The sequence below is a fragment of the Myotis davidii genome, unplaced genomic scaffold (assembly GCF_000327345.1).
Source record: "Myotis davidii unplaced genomic scaffold, ASM32734v1 scaffold1994, whole genome shotgun sequence".
In the NCBI taxonomy this organism is placed as follows: Eukaryota; Metazoa; Chordata; class Mammalia; order Chiroptera; family Vespertilionidae; genus Myotis; species Myotis davidii.
In genome coordinates this window covers 201,803-221,828 of record NW_006285309.1, presented here as the reverse complement: position 1 = coordinate 221,828, position 20,026 = coordinate 201,803, and the positions used below count along the sequence as shown (strand labels likewise).

The following is a 20,026-nucleotide window of genomic DNA, read 5'->3' as shown; positions in this document are numbered from 1 at the left end:
CGGGACTAGGTGAGATGGGCTGGACACGCCCTGGAGCCAACTTCCCGCAGTACCTCCCCCAGCCGGCTGCACCTGGGGTGACACCGGGGCTCGAAGGGTGTCTGCAGAGTGAGCAGGGTCCTTCCGGCAGGTGGGGTCCCTCAGCCTGGCCTGCGGGGATCGGGCCAAAACCAGCAGTCCGACATCCCCTGGGGGGTCCCAGAGTGGGAGAGGGCACTCTGCAAAGATGCTGTTGCTCGGCAGCCCCTGTGTTGAGCATCTGCCCCCTGGTGGTCAGAGTGCATCATACCTACTGGCCAGTCACTTAGCCTTTTATATATATATATAGATGTGTTTGTTTAAGCTTAATTAAGTATCTGTGGTTTCCTTGGGAATGTAAGAAAGTAGAATGTTAGGATAGAATAGTTCTTGGTCATAGCAGCATTATTCACAATAGCTAAGATAAACAAGTAATGTTGGTGTCCATCGACAGATGAATAGATAAACAATGTGATGTATATACAATGGAAAATTAATGATACAAAGAAGGAAATTCTGCCACTTCCTACAACATGGATGAACCTTGAGGACATTATGCTAAGTAAAATAAGCCAATCACAAAAAGTACTATATGATTCCACTTACTTGAAGTGCCTAGAGTAGTTAAAGTCATACAAGCAGAAGGCAGAATGGTGGTTTTGAGGGATTGGGTGGAGGGGGAAATGAGCAGCTGCTGTTTAATGGGTACAGAGTTTCACCTTGCCGGATGAAAACATCTGGAGATCTAGTGTATGACAGTGTGAATATACTTAACACTCCTGAACTGTATGTATAGTTAGAAAAGGTTAAGATGGTAAGTTTTATGTTATGTGTTTTCTACCATAATTTAACAGGAAAGGTAGAGGTGTCCTTTATCTCTTGCCGTTTGCTCCTGTATTCAGCACCCTGAGTTCTGGGGCTTAGTTCTGTAAAACTCCTAACTGCACCTGTTCATCTCTTAATCGACTATAAAGATTGTATTGTGCTTGCCTCTGAGCTGGCTGGTTCCTGTAAAGAGCCTTCCCACGGTATCGCCATTTTAACCTACACTGAAAATTAACTACTTTAACTTTGTGGGGTTTTTTTTGTTTTTTGAGTAAAGAAAAGGAGAGTGAATAGATACAGATTCTAAATACATATGTGATACTGAATTAAAAATTGAAAACACAGCTACGTGTTTTTTCCCTTAGCTGTATAATTTAACTCATTAGAAAGTTTTTTAAAATTCTCTTGAGATATAATTCACATGACATCCAATTTACCCATTTAAAGTGTATAATTCAGTAGTTTTTGGGTACTCACAATTTTGTGTATCAATTACCACAATCAATTTTAGTATATTTTCATTATCCTAAAAAGAAACCCCCATATGCATTAGCAGTTACTCCCTAATTCCCCCAAGTTGTAGCATATAAAAAGAAATTCTTCATTTCTGAATGGTAATCCACTGTATGGGTATACCACATTTTATTTATCTATTCATCAACTGATGAGCATCTAGGTTGCTTCCTCTGTTGAGGGGATAATGCCTCTATGAACTTTCATGTGTAAGTTTTTATAGATGTATGTTTTCATTTCTTGGGCATACTAGTATACTTAGTGAAATTGCTGAATCATATGATACCTTTATGTTTAAGTTTTAGTAAGCTGCTTTCACCTACAAAATTGCAATAAGGAAATGTCTCTTGTAGAGTTTTTAGGAAAACCATATGAGTCATTTAATTTAAATACCTAGTGTAATACTTTGCACCTAAGTGCGATTTGATAAATTAAGGGCCTGAAATGAAGCCCTTACACATTTGAAAGAGTCTTGTAGTAGCTTCCCTCCTCCTTGTCATTCTTTTCATTCTTATACTAGAGGTCCGGTGCATGAAAATTCATGCACTCAGGGGGATCCCTCAGCCAGGCCTGCACCTTCTCACAATCCAGGACCCCTCAGGTAGGATCCGTAGGCCTGGCCTGAGATCAGGGCCTATCGGGGCTTTTTCCCCCCCAGTTGCAGGCAGCTGGCCCCACCCCTGCCACTGCTTGCCATCTGTGCAGCACTGCCCGCCCCCACCTCCCCTGCCACCGGTGGCCTCCCTCTGCAGGTGACAGGTGTGGGGTGCGATGGCTTGGCTGGCCTGGACCTCCCTCTTCCTTTGCTGGGGGATGGGGCCAGCCTGGCGAGGGGCCATCTGCCTACTTGATTACCCCTAACCGCTGGCCTGCCTACCTGATCGCCCCTAACCACTGGCCTGCCTACCGGATCACCCCTAACCACTGGTCTGCCTGCCTGATCACCCCTAACCGCTCGTCTGTCTGCCTGATCGCCCCTAACCACTTTGCCTGCCTGCCTGATTGCCCCTAACTGCTTGCTTGGGGGCAGAGCCAGCCCAGCGAGGGGCCGTTTGCCTATCTGATTGCCCCTATCCACTGGCCTGCCTACCTGATCTCCCTTAACCACTTGCCTGCCTATCTGATTACCCGTAATCGCTGGTCTGCCTGCCTGATTTCCCCTAACTACTTGCTTGGGGGTCGGGCCAGCCCAGTGAGGGGCCATGGTGGTTCTGGTCTCTGGTTGTTCAGATCGTTATGCTTATGGTTGCTGGCCTTTTATTATATAGGATAAGTAGAACCTTAAATATAATTTTGCTTAGGCAAGGTCAGTGATAAAGGAAATTGTAGACCCAAAAGTGAAAGCAGCCTTCTTGTGAAATTTTTTTTCTTTTAATAAAATCACTTGTCTTCATTATCATCAATGTTCTGATTTTTGACTTTAAGCAATAGAAGCACCTTAAATGCTTAGGGAACATCATGAAATGCTTTGATTATGCCTTAATTTAGTGCAAAATACCACCATCTTGTGGACTTTTGAGATAGTGGTAGTCAAGTTCTTCACACCAGTTGTGTTTTTACAACTGCATTTGTTTTTCTCAATCTCTTTTTTCGTAACAGCTATTTTGAGCTATACATTATTTTCACTTTATAATTATTGAGGTGATGAGAAGAGTAAGAAATTATTTCTTACTTTTTTGAGGAATTATTATTTTATAACATTAAAACTTTATTGTAGGATTCCTGTTTCACAGATTGTGCTCTAGGGTTTCACTATAGACCTCACAGGGCAAAAGAATAGAGTAAATGAACACATCTCCCCCACCCCCAACTGTATTAGTATATATAGTATGTAAGAATTATATGATAAAAAGACTCTATTTTTAAAGTTGGCCAAACTTGTCATTACATAAAAACACATACACTCATTCTTTTTAGGTTGATATACAGAGAACTTGGCTAAAAGCAGTATGAGGTAATAATTAATCAAAATATTATTAAACAAGCATGTGAATATGGAAAGATGTCAGATGTTGCCTATGATGTTCTGTGACTTTTTATACATATAGGTATAGGCTGTGTTGGAGGCGGGCATGGCCAGCTAATTGAGTGTGCTAAGAAGCTGGGATTTTTGAATTGTTCCAGCTAGTATTTCTCCGTATAACTGTTCCTGTTAATTGATATATCTGTACTGTGCACTGTGAGAATGTTAGATCTCTTTTTGAGATAGCACAAAGGCAGTTTTCTGAACTGCAGTCTTGTCTGTGGCACCATTGGATCTGAAGCCACGGCTTAACTCTCTTCCTTCGATAATGAGGGACCAGAGCTGGCCTGGGGCCTGGTTTAGGCTTTGGGGACCTTGTCTCATCGGTATAATGGGTTTAATTATATGGAACAGAAACTGCTCCCATGAAAGCTTGGGATTTTCATGTTTATTAATCACTTCTTCACTCTGCTACTAATAATAACAGCTGATGAGTATCTTCCTGGTCCAGGGTGCCATGCACTGTAAATTTGGGAAGTACCATTATTCCCATATGACAGATGGAGATACTGAATAATTTGAGCTGAATTCTGGAATGGAAAGTCCATGATTATTCCATGATAGCAATTTCTTTGGTGCTACTACCATCTCTGACATTTGTTTTCCTGGGAGACCCTAGTGGAGATATTTGACTTAACTTTACATAGGAAATAGTGGATTTTTCATCTAACTTACTCGTTCCTTTGGCCCCTTGTTTCTCAGCAGTTTATTCCGTAGATTCTTTCTTTTGGGTACCATCGTTCCGAGGGGTACTGAGTACTCTTGAGAGGTTTCAGCATGGCCTGAGCCTGGCTTTCCATGGGAGTGACATTCCTCTGGTCTATTTTCCAACCAAGTCAGGTTGTTGAGCAGTTCCCAACATAACAGCACTTTTCTCTTGCTTCACAGTCAAAGCCTTTCTCTTATTCTCCTGGCGGAATTACACACAGTCCCCTGCATCCTTCCCTCCTTGAGGTGACACAGCTCTTCTGAATTGAGGTCAAGGAAGAACCATCTAAGTGGGTGTGGTAGGGACTCAGAACTCTTCTCTCTTTAAAACAAAAACAGGCCTCTTAAATTTTCCCTTATTTTAACAACCCAGCTCTTTCATGTCCTAAATGTACACAATGTTTAGTTCTTAACCACTTGAATTTGAATTTCTTCTTGGTGGCCCCTCTCACAACTTAGTTTAGCACAGGGTATAAGTAAGAGTAGCGTCTCAACCATAATTTCATTTTCACATACATGACACTGAGTACAAAGCTCTCAGTTCATCATTTCTTTACCACACATTCTCTGCAGAGCCTGCTTACTCTGCTTCCTAGATGCCGAGGAGTGGAAACAAATATTTTTAATGGTATGAATCCTGGGCCCCACCCTATAACTGTTAGCTCATAATTTCTAGAAATGAGACCCCATAATCTGTATTGAGCAAAACAAACAAAACCCTCCTGAGTGATTCTAGTGATTGTAAACTAGTACCGGTCCCCAAACAGGCGTCAGCCCGTTCTCTGCTAGGGGAATCCTCACTCCCCATTCTTCTCACACTAACAGGCGGTAAATATGCATTTGGTGAATCGGTAATACAAATATCCATTCAGTTTTTAACATGTCTTGTTCTTACCAGGTAGATGGTACAAACCTTCAGGGTTTTACCAACCAACAAGCAGTAGAGGTGCTGAGACACACAGGACAGACTGTGCACCTGACACTGATGAGGAGAGGAACGAAGCAGGAAGCTGAGCTCACGGCAAGGGAGGACGTCACCAAAGATGTGGTTCTGTCTCCTGCTAATGCCAGCATAAGCAAAGGTAATGCCAAGTTATCTGGTTTTCAGTTATACCCTTACATCATTTCAATTTTTTTTCTAATTCTAAAGTTATTTAAAAAATAGTTTTTAGTCTTCACTATTTAGTATGAACCAAGTAAAAAGGAAATTTAATAAAGTTGGGATGAATTGGAACACGAATGTGTTCATTAACTATAGAACGGACTTCAGAATAAAGCAGATTACTTTCCGTCCTATTTATTCAGTCACCATTTCCGGAACATACACAGTCATTTACCTTGCTGTGCCTCCTTACTTTTTCAGTGTCCTCATCATGTTTTCTCCTTAGGCGGAACCTATCTGCCTGGATTATGCATTTGAGCCCCAGGATGTTCCTGACTCCTCAGCCTTTCCTTGAAGGAATGGATTTTAATTTCCCATTTAGAAATGTCACTGATAACCTGCTTACCCATGAGTATTTCTGGGAAACACTGGCATCCCTATGTAGCTCACTGGGCTCAAGGTTTACTGGTAGAAGTCGGGCTGTTGGTTGGAAAGTGCTGCTTCATTTCTCAAACTGCTAACCATTCTGGTATTTATGTCATAAACTACTTATTATAGTACGAGGAGACAGGGAGGCAAATCACAGGGGAAATTTATTACTTCTTTCTCCCATTAACAAGAAAACGTTCCTTTAAGAATAAGTAGTTATTGAAGAGTTTCCCTACCTAAACAATTTCTTATTTGGGGATTCGATTATATACAGTGGGATGTGAAAAATTCAAATGCTTCTATAACAGATATAACATATTCTTTTCTTTAAGAAAATTATGAAAAAGATGAAGATTCTTTATGTTTGAGGAAAAACACCAGCATATTACCCATTGAGGAAGAAGGTAAACACCTGGAGCAGGTTGTTTTGTTCTTTGTATGCTTTATAGATAAATGACTTTTATAAATGTGCATGAGCCTCTATGGACATATTATAAATTACAAAAGAACACTTTCAAAAAAGAGATCTTTTAAATCCTTATTTATATATATGATTAATTGCTCCAGTAGATTGAAATAGTTCATTGATAGCTGGCATATTTTCTTACTGACTCGATCTTCTACATTTTTTTAAACTAGAACCCTTTGGGACTCAATCAGTAAATACATGGTTTTTATTTCAACCCCCGTATTTCTATACAGCCAACATATGTCTATCTTAATGAATGAGCAAACACAAAATTATAAAGCATATTTAAAATAAATACCAGGGAATCTGTAAAGCTGTAAAGCTACGAGGAATGAAACTGTCCAATTTGGGAGGCTTTTTCGTCCCAGTGAAACTTTAATATTGGGAAATTTTAATATTGGGAAATTGGTTCCGAAAGGAATATTAGAGAGAAATTAAGCCTTTCTTAGATTTCTTTCACTTACAAACCTGGGATCCATGAAGCTGTTTAAACATTTTTTAGAGCAACATTGTCTTAATATGTAATTATGCCTGAGTGTTGTGGTGATCTTTTTAGCCTGGGAGCTATGTGCCTCCCTTCTCTGTCAGGTTGCTCTCAGTAGTTTAGTAGCTTAAATCCACTGAGCAAAGAATGAGACTGCTCTCCCTTCATTTGAATCCCATCCTTCACAAAATAATTTTATTGAAGCTTTGTATTTCTTTAAAATACCTACTTAAATTATTTTTTGCTGAAGTTTTTTATTTACCTTTATTATTTTAAAGCAGTATTTGTGTTTGCAAAGATATGCCTGAAGTGAGATGTGTAAGATTTACTGGTGTTAATTGCATTCTGCCATTTTTACACTAATAGGTGAAGAAATTATTTAGGCTAAAGTGTAAGTGAGTATCAGGAGTAGGGAGAAAGGACAAAAATGAGATAGTAAGTGGGGATGGATGTGGGCATTATCTGGAAGCTCAGACCACGTAGTTGGCTTTGTGTGCAAGGATAGATGGGTGAGGCTCTAGACTGAGAATCAAGGCCCCCAAGTTCCTTTGGAAAAATGTGTGTTCTAATGCATCTATGCTAGTGCTTGGTCCCTAGACAAGGGAGTAAGTTGCCACCTCCAAAGAAATTTGATTCATTGTGTGAGCCTGGATAAGTCACAGTCACTTGGCTCTCAGTAAGATCAGAGGACTGGACTTCATGATTTTTAAAATCTGTGTGAAATATTGACTTGGGGCAGTTAGGGAAGGAGGAGAATGGGGGATTGTGCATGTGGGTTGTATGAAGATAGATCTCAGATTTGTTAGTAGCCAGCATACAGATTCCCCACTTTTTGCATTCAGAAGCCCACCCTGTTTGAATCACTGCCCAGCTCTGTATGGACAGCAGAATCAGAGAAAGGGGGGTGAGTGAGGAGGTAGGGCTCTGAGCCGACTCCTCTTTCTAACCCTTAACAAGTTGAAAGAATCTGTGTTCACCCCTGCGTGGTGATTCTCTCTGGACTGAATTTAATTTTGAAAAGAAAACACTCATTTGGGTGGGCTAGTCTCCAAGTTGGAAAAAAAAAATATGTGTGTGTGTGTGTGTACATACATACATATATATATATACATACATATATATATTATTGTTTTCAGTTTCTCAAAGAGAAACCGATTCATTTTATTAATTCAAAGCATAACATGTGCAGAATAGACCTAGAGTGAAAGATCATTAATTCCGTTAAATAGGAGGCAGTTAAGAAATCTGATTTTTACAACACTCTTTACATTTGAAATTTGAATGCTAACAAGGATATTAAAATTTTAACTTAGAGTGTGCCTTGTCGAGATTTTTTTAAAAGACAACCTTCATGAGGACGAACTACGATGAAATATGGAAATATTTGAATATGACTTGCAAATTCTTTTCAACCATTTTCTTTAGCTAAATATTTTAATTCAATAGTGTTTATAGAATTTGTTTAGTGAATTTCTTTCCAATTTTTTTTCTTTTTACCAATTAGTGCAATTCCAATTATGGGGTTTTATTTTAGTGTGCACTCTGTTTCTCAAGTTTTTCTTATTTTTATACTCATTGTACATGGAGTTGCATATATTCTTTATTAATTTCTTCTGTCTGTTTTTGTTAAGGTGTGGCTTGGTTCTTCTTTACTCTGTAGAACCAATTGAAAATGAAGTAGATAAACTAACATAAAAGGCAGCATGGTTTTTGACTGTAGAGACACCAAAGACCACCAAGTGAAACCTGGAGGGACTCGGGCCCTAGTTCTTTTAAACACATGTCAGATAATATATGGATACTTCAGTGGAAATGTGGTGAAGATGTAAAAGACTTCTCAGAAAAGAAAGTAGTGTTTGAACGTGCAGATGTTAGGGTTCTAAATAGAGAAGTAGAGTACCTATTGGGTGATGAGTCAGACTTTGTATGATAGACAGGTCCTGATTTCCCCTGGTACAGAATATTAAAATAAGGATAATTTTTGTGGTTTGTCACTGACTTAATTGTGTTGACTCTTTCAGGGTATCCCTTGCTGTTGGCTGAAATAGAAGAAATGGAAGATGCACAGCAACGGGAAGCTGCCCTGCTGAAAAAGTGGCAAAGGATTATGGGAATTAATTATGAAATAGTGGTAGGTTACCTTACCCTCCCCAACTTCCTCACTTGTAACTGTATTTGATGAAGAAGTTCATGAGAGCAATAAAAGTGTTGGTCATACAGAGTCTTCGAGAAATAGCAAATGTCCAGCGTTTTTGTTTTGTTTTGTTTTTTCAGAGATCTAAGTGTGCTGACTCAGGTATTTAAAAAATTCAATTTGGAGAAAGTTTGATTGTAACCAGGGAACTGAAATAAATGGCATTGAAGTTTTAGAACTCATAAATCATCAATATTTTAGTATTCCTGGTGGTAGTATATCTTATATAGATACTAGGAAGGCTGTTTTTCTGATTATTAAACTTGGGATTCATAGAAAGAATCAGAAAACAAGGACAGTGTTTACTTAAAGATAAAACAAAAATGAATCATGACCTATATACAAAATTGTAAAAGTACTTTTTCCTGTTATCACTCTCATGTATTTATTTTCCTTAAGAGGTGTGTACTTCTGTCCGCTTTTTTCATATCACTTACGCCATATTGAATGTTTTATGTTTATTAATAGTTTGCATAGCTAGGATAGCAATTATCATTTGCTTCCTAAAAAGAGGTTTAACAAGGGTGACACACATTACCAGCCTTTAGATGTGCACCTGCAAATTTCAGGGATTTCAAAAGGAAAATGTAATACTAGATAAGTTTGAATTTCTCTTATTGCTTATAATATCCAAGTAACTCTAGATTAGAAGAGATAAAAGACAGCAGATTTTATATATTATTAGTAACTAACATTTATTGAGCACTTTGTGCCAAGCAGTATTCATTGAATACTCATGACAATGATCTTTTTTTTTAAACACTCAAGATGTTTAACTGTCAGTTAAGAAATGAGTAAGTACAGCTGTTATTTTTAAATTGCATTGAGGAAAAAATACAATAAAGTGCAGCTTCACTGCTGTTAATTTAACATGAAAAGAAAGTTGAGATGTTCCATCTATGAGGAAGCTGGCTTGCATAACTGAGACTGCACCTCTTCTACTGGTAACTGAGTAGTGAAAGGAACCTTTTGACTAGGCAAGTGTTGACTAGTCAGATGTCAGACCTGAGACTGGGACCTTTTAATGGCCTTTGTGCACATGGCACTCCCAGTCTGTCAAGGGCAGAAGTGTGCTGTAAGTAAAAAAGAATTAAGCTATTTAATGGCTCTCAACAAAAGTAAATAAGACATAGATCTGACTTTAAATTGTCGGCGACATAGTTATACAGCATAAATGTAATCCTAGGGGGGAGTGGTGCAGCAGAAAGGAGGATTGATAGGTCTTGTGAGTGGGGTCCTGGAAGACTTTTAAAGACCAGTGTTGTCCCTCAAAACCACATAAGTGAGAAGTGTGGGCTCTAGGTTCAGACAGCTGAGGTTCAAAGCTCTTTTCTAGCTGTGTGACTGTGGTTAAGGTAACCTCTCTGGGAAATGAGGGTAGAAACTATATCTATTCCTGAGAAGAAAATGAGATATTCTGTGTAGTGGGGTTAGCACAGTCCCTGGCACAAAGTAAGCGCTAAGTGGGTGTCTTTCCTATACTGTTGTTTGAGCTCAGGTGTTGGTTTTATCTGTAGCAGTTTAGACTACCTTCTGTCCTTATCAGTGTCTATAGGCACAGCAAAGCATCTGAGGTTCTTGCATCTTGCTGCTTCCTTTTGGTTTCTGTTGGTTCATGAAACTGACAGATAATCAGTACTCTTTCAAAGGCAAAGCTTTGCTACTTTATAAGGTTTTTGAACTTTTGTGAGAAACTTGATCTGCTTTGAGCAAACATCTATATATATACCAGCCTGTAGGTATGACACGGACTGACCACCAGGGGACAGTCACTCAATGCAGGAGCTGCTGAGCTTCGGTGACTTGGCAGTGGCGGTTCTGGGGTGATGCACCCTGGAACCAGAGGGGAGGGAGCCCAATTCCTCACAGGCCCACACGATTGCACCTTTGGCTGAGGGTTATATTGTTGCTGGAGCATGTCGGCCCAAATCCGGTTTACTGCACACTTGCGTTTGCATTCCACACCCTGTACAACAGCAACTTTGCAGAGTGCCCTCTGGTACTCCGGGATCCCTCAGGGGATGTCGGAGAGCGGGTTTTGGCCCGATACCCGCAGGCCAGGCCGAGGGACCCCATCTGCCAGAAGGACCCTGCTCACTCAGCAGAAGCTCTTTGAGCCCTGGCGCTACCCCAGGTGCGACCAGTGGGGGAAGAGACCAAGGGAGGTTGGCTCCAGGGCATGTCCAGCCCATCTCCCCCAGTCCCCTCACCATCAGCCACCCTCTAATTAATTTCCTTTCAATGTGCACAAATCCATGCACCGAGCCACTAATAAAATACATATTCGAGAATTAAAAAATAAAAGAATGTTAGAACTGTGATGATTTTTCTTTTTTAGGTGGCCCTTGTGAGCAAGTTCAGTGAGAGCAGTGGTTTGGGGATAAGTCTGGAAGCAACAGTGGGACATCATTTTATCCGATCTGTTCTACCGGAAGGTCCTGTTGGACACAGTGGGAAGCTTTTCAGTGGAGATGAGCTATTGGAGGTAAGAGCTATGCCATTTTACCCTCCATCCCCAAAGAGAATTCTTAAAAGGCTGCAGGAGGTTTCATGGTGAATAATTAAGTTCTTATTTAAATTTCTCATCTAAAGGATACTCAAGGGAAATCTATAAATAAAATTCCACCCAAAGCAGAAATTTCAAATCTACATTTGGACTGATTTTCAGACGTATTCCAAGCTGAGTTTGTTTTAATTAAAGAGAACTATAAAAACTTCTTTAATTTTTTAAAACATTTATTCAATTTGTAGAATATGTAATACATTTACATATTTCAAAATCATAAAGAATGCAAAAGCTTTACAATAAAAAGCCTTTTTCCTATTCCAGTTCACCCAGTTCCTATCTCCCTTCCTTAGATAACTAATTACATTTGTTTCTGGGCAACCTTCTGGATATCTTTAAGCATAAATACGAAATATGAATGTATTCTTTTGCCTCGCTTTTACAAAAGGCATGCTAGTGCATAATATGTGCCATTTTCCATTTTGACATTTTCACTTAATAATAATATAAAATGTAAATTTTAAAATAATCCCTTTTCCCATTCTTCCTTTGGGGAAGTTTTTATTAACTCTTCCTTCCAAACTACTACTCTGGGAGATCAAACATGGATGCAAGCTAGTGATTTTTCTGAGTGCTGTAGAAGGTCCAAATCCAACAGACTCTAACCTTGTGTGTAAAACATTTTCAATAGTATTGTTAGGAGTCTAAGTACAGTTCTGAGCACAGAAGAACTGTGGTAATAGTAAAATTTATATTTACTTAATGAAAAATTGTTCTCTAAAGAATATTCATGCTATGAAATGTTCTTTCTTGGACAACTTCTCTTTTTCCTCAGGTGAATGGCATAACATTGCTTGGGGAAAATCACCAAGATGTGGTGAACATTTTAAAAGAGTTGCCTATAGAAGTGACCATGGTGTGCTGTCGTCGCACTGTGCCACCCACCACCCAGTCAGAATTGGATGGCCTAGACCTATGTGACATTGAACTAACAGAAAAGGTATTGGATAATGGATATGAGGCTAATCTGAATACATAATGGAAAGGCTAAATGCTGTTTGAAATTTTTTTAGGCCTCTTTTCTTTTATTTGGCGTTTGGTTTCCTTACATTGTGCCATGGCTTAAAGATAAAGCTCGGAGTCAGACAGACCTGGGTTGGAATCAGGCTTGGCATTTCCTAGCCTCTGGGACCTTGGGCAAGTCATTTCACTTTTCTGAATCTCAGTTTTTTCCTCTGTGCAATGTAAGTCATGTTGCCTGTCTTGGAGCATTACTCTACAGCTAAAATAAGGTCTTGTATGGATATTTTATTTCATTGCCCATGATATGCTTATATAATTTATTCATACTACTAGTATGAAGTCAATACTTGTATTGTCCCCATTCATGGAGCAGAAAATTGAAGTACGTAAATAGTGAGTATATACTATCTATGTGGTGAGTGATACTTTTATGTAACCCACTTAGTTCAGGGCCTGGCACACAGTTACTGCTCAGGGAATGGTTAAAATATGGATGGACACATCGTTTCTGCACGTGTTGGTCTTATTTGCACACGATCAATACTTTAAAAAATGAGAAATTTGAACTCGTAATACTACGTCAGATAATACTCTGTGACATCCAGAAATTCCCATTTTTCTGTTTGCTCATTCTTTTCCATTCAGATCATAATGTCAAGCAATGGAGCTCATTGGCCTTTCCAAAGATTCACAGTAGATATCTGAAGTTATGAATTGGACTTTGTCTATTTGCAATCTAATTGACATCTTTTTTAAGATATAATTAGAGATGATGTTAGGATTTGATTTACATTATACTGAAGGAATCAGTAAAATGAGATAATTTTTAAAACTTTGAAGAATAAAGTGTATAGTTTAATATTCACATGGGTGATTAGAACAGGGTAGAATAATAAACGTAAGTCCAAATTGTAGTTATGTAGTACCCCACATAACCATAGACATTTTTATGTGATATAAATGCGATTATTACAATAAAACAAGTGGACAGACTTGCATCCATGGTCCTAGGCTATGCAATAATTGAATAAAAGTGAAGAGAGTGTGCAAACTAGAATTTAATGTATTCTTCTAGATTAACAGCTGAATTAATCTAGAGTCACTTTAATGTATTTTTATCAAAGAAGCTAACAGTTTGAGCCTCTGTTTCTGTACCATCGTTACCTCATTTAATTTTCAAAAATCTATGAGATGGGTAGTTACGAAGCCCAGGTTAAGAATGTTGCTCAAGGCAGCACATGAGAAATCCTAGAGACAATTTTCAAGCCCCAGCCCTTCTGACTTCAAGTCTTGTCTGGCAACTGTGCACGTTAATTTATTAATGAAATAATCTGTGTACAAGACAGGTGCATAAAACACGGAACTTTTACATTGAGCCATTTCTTCATGAATTTGTATTTATCATAATTACTTTTTATCAAAATAGCTTACTTTTTTTCTTCTGACTACTGAGGTGATTCAGACACTGATGAAATAAGTGAAAATTACCCAGAGTCATGCTCTGAGATGTAACTGTTGTATTTATATATATTTTGTTAATCCTCACAGGAGGATATTTTTCCATTGATTTTTTTAGAGGGAATAGGGGTCAGAGAGGGAGAGAGAGAGAGAGAGAGAGAGAGAGAGAGAGAGAGAAGGATCTATGTGAGAGAGACACATTCATTAGGTGCCTCCTGCATCTGCCCCGACTGGGGCCAGAAATCAAACTTGCAACCTGGGTACATGCCCTTGATCAAGAATTGAACCTGAGACACTTTGGTGAACAGGTTGAGCTCTAACCACTTCGCACACTGGCCTGTGCCCTTTGAATATTTTTATATAAGATCTTTAAACCATACTTTTAAAAAATATATTTTTATGGATTTCAGAGAGGAAAGGAGAGGGAGAGAGATGTAGAAATATCAATGATGAGAGAGAATCATTGATCAGCTGCCTCTGGCAATGCAGGCATGCGTCCTGACTGGGATTCCAACCATGACCTCCTAGTTCATAGGTCTATGCTCAATCACTGAGCCACGACAGCCTGGTGCATACTTTTTTTTAATCTCAGAGGGAAGAGGGGGTAGGTAATTAACCAAAAAACTTATATGCATAACCTACAGACACATACAATATTGCAGTAGGCCTGGGGGGTAGAGTGGGTGCGGGGTGGAAGGGGTCGGGGGGAAAAAGAGGGGGAGATCTCCAATACTTTAAAAAATACATATAAATTTCCAAAAGAACCATATAATTTTAACGCCTGTCATAAGTTAGGCATTTCTTCTTGTCTAATAACTTTCTTGTCTAATAACTTGTCTGATAACTATGACCTTAATTCCTAAGGGTTTCCTGATAAACTGTTGCTACCCTTATTTGAGAGTACTTTTTTCTGGAAAGACACTGAGAATCTCCCTTTTTCCTGGAGTGCTGTTATGTGTATCCGCTCACCTAGTGCCTCTGAAATAAGAGCTGTCTGGTCTGTCACCAGCCTCACGTAGATCTCGGCGAGTTCATCGGGTCTTCGGAGACCGAGGAGCCTGCGCTGGAGATGCCCGATGTGGGTCGGGATCCAGGGAAGGTTCACGGACCTTTGGCCATGTGGGAGGCGGACGTTCAGCACATTGAGCTGGAGAAAGGCAGCAAAGGACTTGGCTTTAGCATTTTAGATTATCAGGTAAATCCAACTTTTAACAGTTTTTAAAAATAAAAGATGACATATACAAAGACATGTTGATAGAGAAAAGGCAGATAATATTTTAGTCATCAAAGGCATTTTCTTATTCCTAGTAAAACTTTCAAAATAGTAATTTATGATTCATTGATTATCTTAAAGGATTTTTTTAAAATATTGAATTCCTTGAGCTCTTTTATATTGTAACTCTTGAGGAATTTTTAGAAATATCATTTTGTTTTGTTGTTTTGGACATTGGGGAGTATGTCCAAACTATTTTTATTTCCATGCACTTAATCGATGGTTCATATTTTAATGGTAAGACAGAAAGTATTAGATATTTATTGTGTCTGAAGTGAATAAGAGATTTATAATTGGCTATATTATAAATTCCAGCATTCCTATCCTTTGACTAAATTTATGAATAAGCTTAAATTGGTCAAATGTGACTGCATCCTTACCTTGCATTGTGTTCTATGGTGTGAGTAGCTGAGGGAATGCTGCAGCCCGTTGGACAGACACAGCTGTTGCTCCTCATTAATTAATACTGAGCCAGTTGCCATCTCGATGACTCCTCTGGGTTGTGTCGTTCACAGGGCCTGATTCTGGAACCTTGTGCTAATACTAACGTTGCTGTATATCTTACACGGCATCACCAAATTCTGTACGGCCTCTCTTTACACTTCCTTATTTCAAGAGAGAGGCCCTACCTTTAGTATACTCACAACTACTGATGCTCCAGAGCCGTTATTCCCTATTAAACAAACGCTGGTGTTAATAATTCATATATCTGACATCTGTCTACCCTCAGATGATAGTTACAACATTTGATAAACGTTAAAATTATTTTCAACTTATCTGTGTACAATTTGAAAGGTCTACTCAGGAATGATGCCAAGAGAGGGAGCTTGTTTAGGGTGATTTCTTCCTAAACTCTTGAGTAAAGGGAACCTTTGCCCAGATAATTCATTAGAAGGGTTGACGAACTTTTTTAAAGACACCCATCCATTACAGTTCAGGGGGAGCAGCCTGTGAACATATTTCCCAGTGTAAAATGGAGCTGCCTCCTCTGTTCTTTTTCCTTCTGTCAGGACCCTGTGGATCCAGCCAGCACTGTGATCGTAATTCGTTCTTTGGTTCCTGGCGGTGTTGCTGAAAAGGATGGGCGCCTTCTTCCTGGGGATCGCCTCATGTTTGTCAATGACGTGAACCTGGAGAGCAGCAGTCTCGAAGAAGCTGTGCAGGCCCTGAAGGGGGCCCCGTCAGGCACGGTGAAAATAGGAGTTGCCAAGCCTTTACCCGTAAGAATTTGGATTTTACTGATTCTTTTCAATATTTCCAAATAAAATGGCTTCTGCGCTTATTTTTAGCTTCACATGTTTTTATGATGAATCATGACTTTTGGTACTTTTTATAAACACAATTGTTACTGGCTTTTGAGAATAAAAATTTAATGTTGAATAATATTTTTTTAAAGGAAATAAAACAGGAAGTCCAGAAATAAATCGGTAACATTGTTTTGTGCTTCACTGTTCACCTTTTGTATTTGATCATAATGTCATGATAATACAGAATGAAATATTTTCAAAGAAATAATGCCTTGAAATATCCATACCAATATAGTAGAGTATTAGAGAAACTATCAGCATTAACAATAGCAGCAGAATCTTTAGTTTGGGTGGGATAAAGTAGAATCTCTGTAGAGTGGCTTGAGGTCCTACATTCTGTCAATTTCAGCACAGTTGTCTAATTACTGCAAAGTAAGAAATTGAACTTTCCAAAGTGGATTCATCAGTGCGTGGCTTCCTGAGGGAGGGAAGAGCCCTCATGTCATTAATTATTGCAATATTAAAAATAACTAATGACATGCTTACATAATGTCAATACGTTTAGTAGGTAAAGTGATTGCAACACAGCACTTACCAGTAATACTGAGTTGCAGTGAAATCTGAGAGACATTCTCACTCTTTGGGAGTTGGTTTTTTTTTTTTCAGTGTATAAATGTATTCTTAAGTGAAAGGGCAAATACTCCTCCTAAGAAACCACAGACACATGGATATATTTGCATAAACATCAAGGAAAAATTTGTTGACTGAAATAGTAAGCTTTGTTATTATGTTTTAAATGTTAATTACATTTTTTTTGTTCTTCACTTTTTACTCCACAAAGAATTGGTAACCTATGAAAATATATTTATAAAAACAGAAAGAGGGAGAGGAAGGGAGGGAGGAAGAATATGTTAATGTAACCTGAAATCAAACCAGAATTGTAGAAATTACAACAGAAGATCGATATGAGGAGGGATATAAAAATGAAGATAAGCCATTGGGACTCTGCATATACAGGGTGCGGCAAAAGTGGGCTTACAGTTCTTCATATGGAAAATAATATAATCAATAAATAATAATACAAGAAGAAACTCTGTGTTTCACATACTCATGACTCAAACATACTTTTGCCCCACCCTGTATGTTAAGATTGACCATACATTTGGTTTTAGTCTTATTGTTCAATAAAGAAAATGGCAAACATTAATTCCATATATGTTTATACTGCTCTTAGGAGGATCCATGCCAGTTATTAAAAAGCATACTGTTTTTCCCTAGCTAGTTCCAAAATAAATTTCTTTCATGAGAATGTTAACTATTTCAAATTCCATATGCATTGCAATAATATGAAAAATACCTTTTATAAAGAGAAGTGTACTACCTACTAACTCATATTTGTGGAACAAGAAGAGAAACTTTTTTCCTAAAATACTTTGGTATGTAATCGATGATACGAGGTGATGTAAGCAGGACAGTTATCTAACTACTGGAGGTCTGGTACATGAAATTCATGCACTGGGGAGGAGAGCGTCTCTCAGCCTGGCCTACGCCCTCTCGCAGTCCTGGATCCCGTGGGGGATGACCATGGAGAGTGGGCCTAAGCCAGCAGTCGGACATCCCTCCCACGGTTTAGGAGCCCTTGCTCCTTATCACCTGGCTGCTTGGTGCTCCTTACTGCTTGGCTCGCTGCTCCTTAGCACTGCTATGGAGTTGGGAGAGTCTCCTACCACCACTACTGCGCTCACCAGCCTTTAGCCCAGCTTCTGGCTGAGTGGCGCTCCCCCTGTGGGAACTCACTGACCACCAGGGGCAGCTCCTGCATCAAGTGTCTGCCCCCTTGTGGTCAGTGTGCATCATAGTGACTGGTCGTTTGCATTTTGGTCGATTTGTATATTAGCCTTCTATTGTATAGGCTATTAGCCTATTTTCTCTGAGGTTGGAATAAAGATGTTAGGTTTCCTGTCAGTGTGTTAGGAGTTGCCTTATTTCTATATTAAGAACTTGTTTAGCCAGAATATTTGTCAGATAAAAATGACCAGACGATTAATATAAAATATTTTGTTGTATTATTGATTTTGATCATCTTTTATGAGAAGGATGAAAAAAATTAGTTGAAAAGGATTCTTATCTAACAGATGGTGTTGGTATTCAAATAAATATCCTCATTGTATCTTAACAAATACAAATGTTAAATATGAATATTTATCATATTTTATGCTCATCGTTCTATGTTAAAGTCATGTGGTATCATATGAAAACTTTCCCATTTTTTTCTCTCCTCCTTTAACTTTTTCTCCCGCTCCCTCTCCCCTCTTCCCTCTCTTTCCATTCTCTTTTCTTTTCATGATTGCATCCTCACTCGCTGGACTTCATTCTCCCTGCAGCTTTCGCCAGAAGAAGGTTATGTTTCTGCCAAGGAGGATTCCTTCCTCTACCCCCCACACTCCTTCCAGGAGGAAGGGCTGGCTGACAAAGCCCTCTTCAGGGCTGACTTGGCTCTGGTTAGTGGCCACAGCTTTTCAAGCTTTCTTTAAAAAATCTTATGTCTTATTTTATCTTGCAAAATATTCTAAAGTCTTACTGTATTCTTTGTTCATTATATTTGTGAAACGGAACATTTTCTCATCAACTCCAATAGTTCTAATAATTCAAAATGGGAAGAAAAACAAACCTATGTGAAAACTATTTATTGGATTCGTGGAAATTTATTTAGCAAGGCATTATGTCAACAGGTAGAATTAATCTTTACAGCATACCAAATGTTGTCGGGGCACTTATTTACTCTCATTTCATACTGAGTCTTCCTAGGCTTTCTTTTACTGTTTCAGTATTTAGCCAGAAATCAGCATTTTGCCCGCCTTTTAAGGAGATAACAGGTCTCCATGGACATTATGCTAATACTAGAGGCCCAGTGCATGGAATTCGTGCACTCGTGGGGAGGGGCAGGGGGGTCCCCTCAGCCAGGCCTACACCCTCTCATAGTCTGGGAGCCCTCAGGGGAAGTCCAACTGACAGCTTAGGCCTGCTGAGCTAAGCTGGCAGACATCCTTAGCACTGCTGTGCAAGTGGGAGGGACTCCCACCATGGCTGCTGCACTCACCAGCCATGAACCCGGTTCAGGGCTCTCCTTATGGGAGTACACTGATCACCAGGGTACAGCTCCTGTCTTGAGTGTCTGTGCCCTGGTGGTCAGTGCACATCATAGCGACCGGTCATTCCGCTGTTAAGTCAATTTGCATATTTGCCTTTTATTATATAGGACTAGAGGCCTGGTGTACGAAATTCATGCCCAGAGGCATTGTCCCTCAGCCCAGCCTTCACCCTCACAATCTGGAACCCCTCAAGGGATGTCCGACTGCCCGTTTAGGGGATCGGGCCTAAACAGGCAGTTGGACATCCCTCTCACAATCCAGGACTGCTGGCTCCCAACCGCTTGCCTGCCTGCCTGCCTGATTGCCCCTAACCACTCCCCTTCCAGCCTGATCAATGCGTAACTGCTCCCCTGCTGGCCCAGTTGCCCCTAACTACCCTCCCCTGCCAGCCTGATCTGCCCAACTGCCCTCCCCTGCAGGCCTGATCGCCCCCACTGCCCTCCCCTGCAGGGCTGGTCCCTCCCAAATGCCCTCCTCTGCCGGCCACCTTGTGTCCACATGGGGGCGACCATCTTGTGTGTTGGAGTGATGGTCAATTTGCATATTACTCTTTTATTAGATAGGATTATGTTAACACTTCAAAACTAGATAGTTTAGAACTC

General features: G+C 39.6%; 1 protein-coding gene across 6 annotated transcripts in view; it reads left to right on the top strand.

The window, feature by feature from the left end:
- Positions 1–20,026, top strand: part of MPDZ (multiple PDZ domain protein) — a 172,050-nt gene that overhangs the window by 70,915 nt on the left and 81,109 nt on the right. For 5 of the 6 annotated variants that reach the window (XM_015558971.1, XM_015558969.1, XM_015558968.1 and 2 more), the window contains exons 11-18: positions 4,986–5,169; positions 5,951–6,022; positions 8,593–8,702; positions 11,104–11,250; positions 12,107–12,271; positions 14,762–14,947; positions 16,036–16,245; positions 18,657–18,773. In XM_015558971.1, coding sequence (XP_015414457.1) covers positions 4,986–5,169; positions 5,951–6,022; positions 8,593–8,702; positions 11,104–11,250; positions 12,107–12,271; positions 14,762–14,947; positions 16,036–16,245; positions 18,657–18,773 — 1,191 coding nt within the window. The remainder of the gene's footprint in view (positions 1–4,985; positions 5,170–5,950; positions 6,023–8,592; positions 8,703–11,103; positions 11,251–12,106; positions 12,272–14,761; positions 14,948–16,035; positions 16,246–18,656; positions 18,774–20,026) is intronic. The other variant, XM_015558970.1, reaches the window with a different exon arrangement.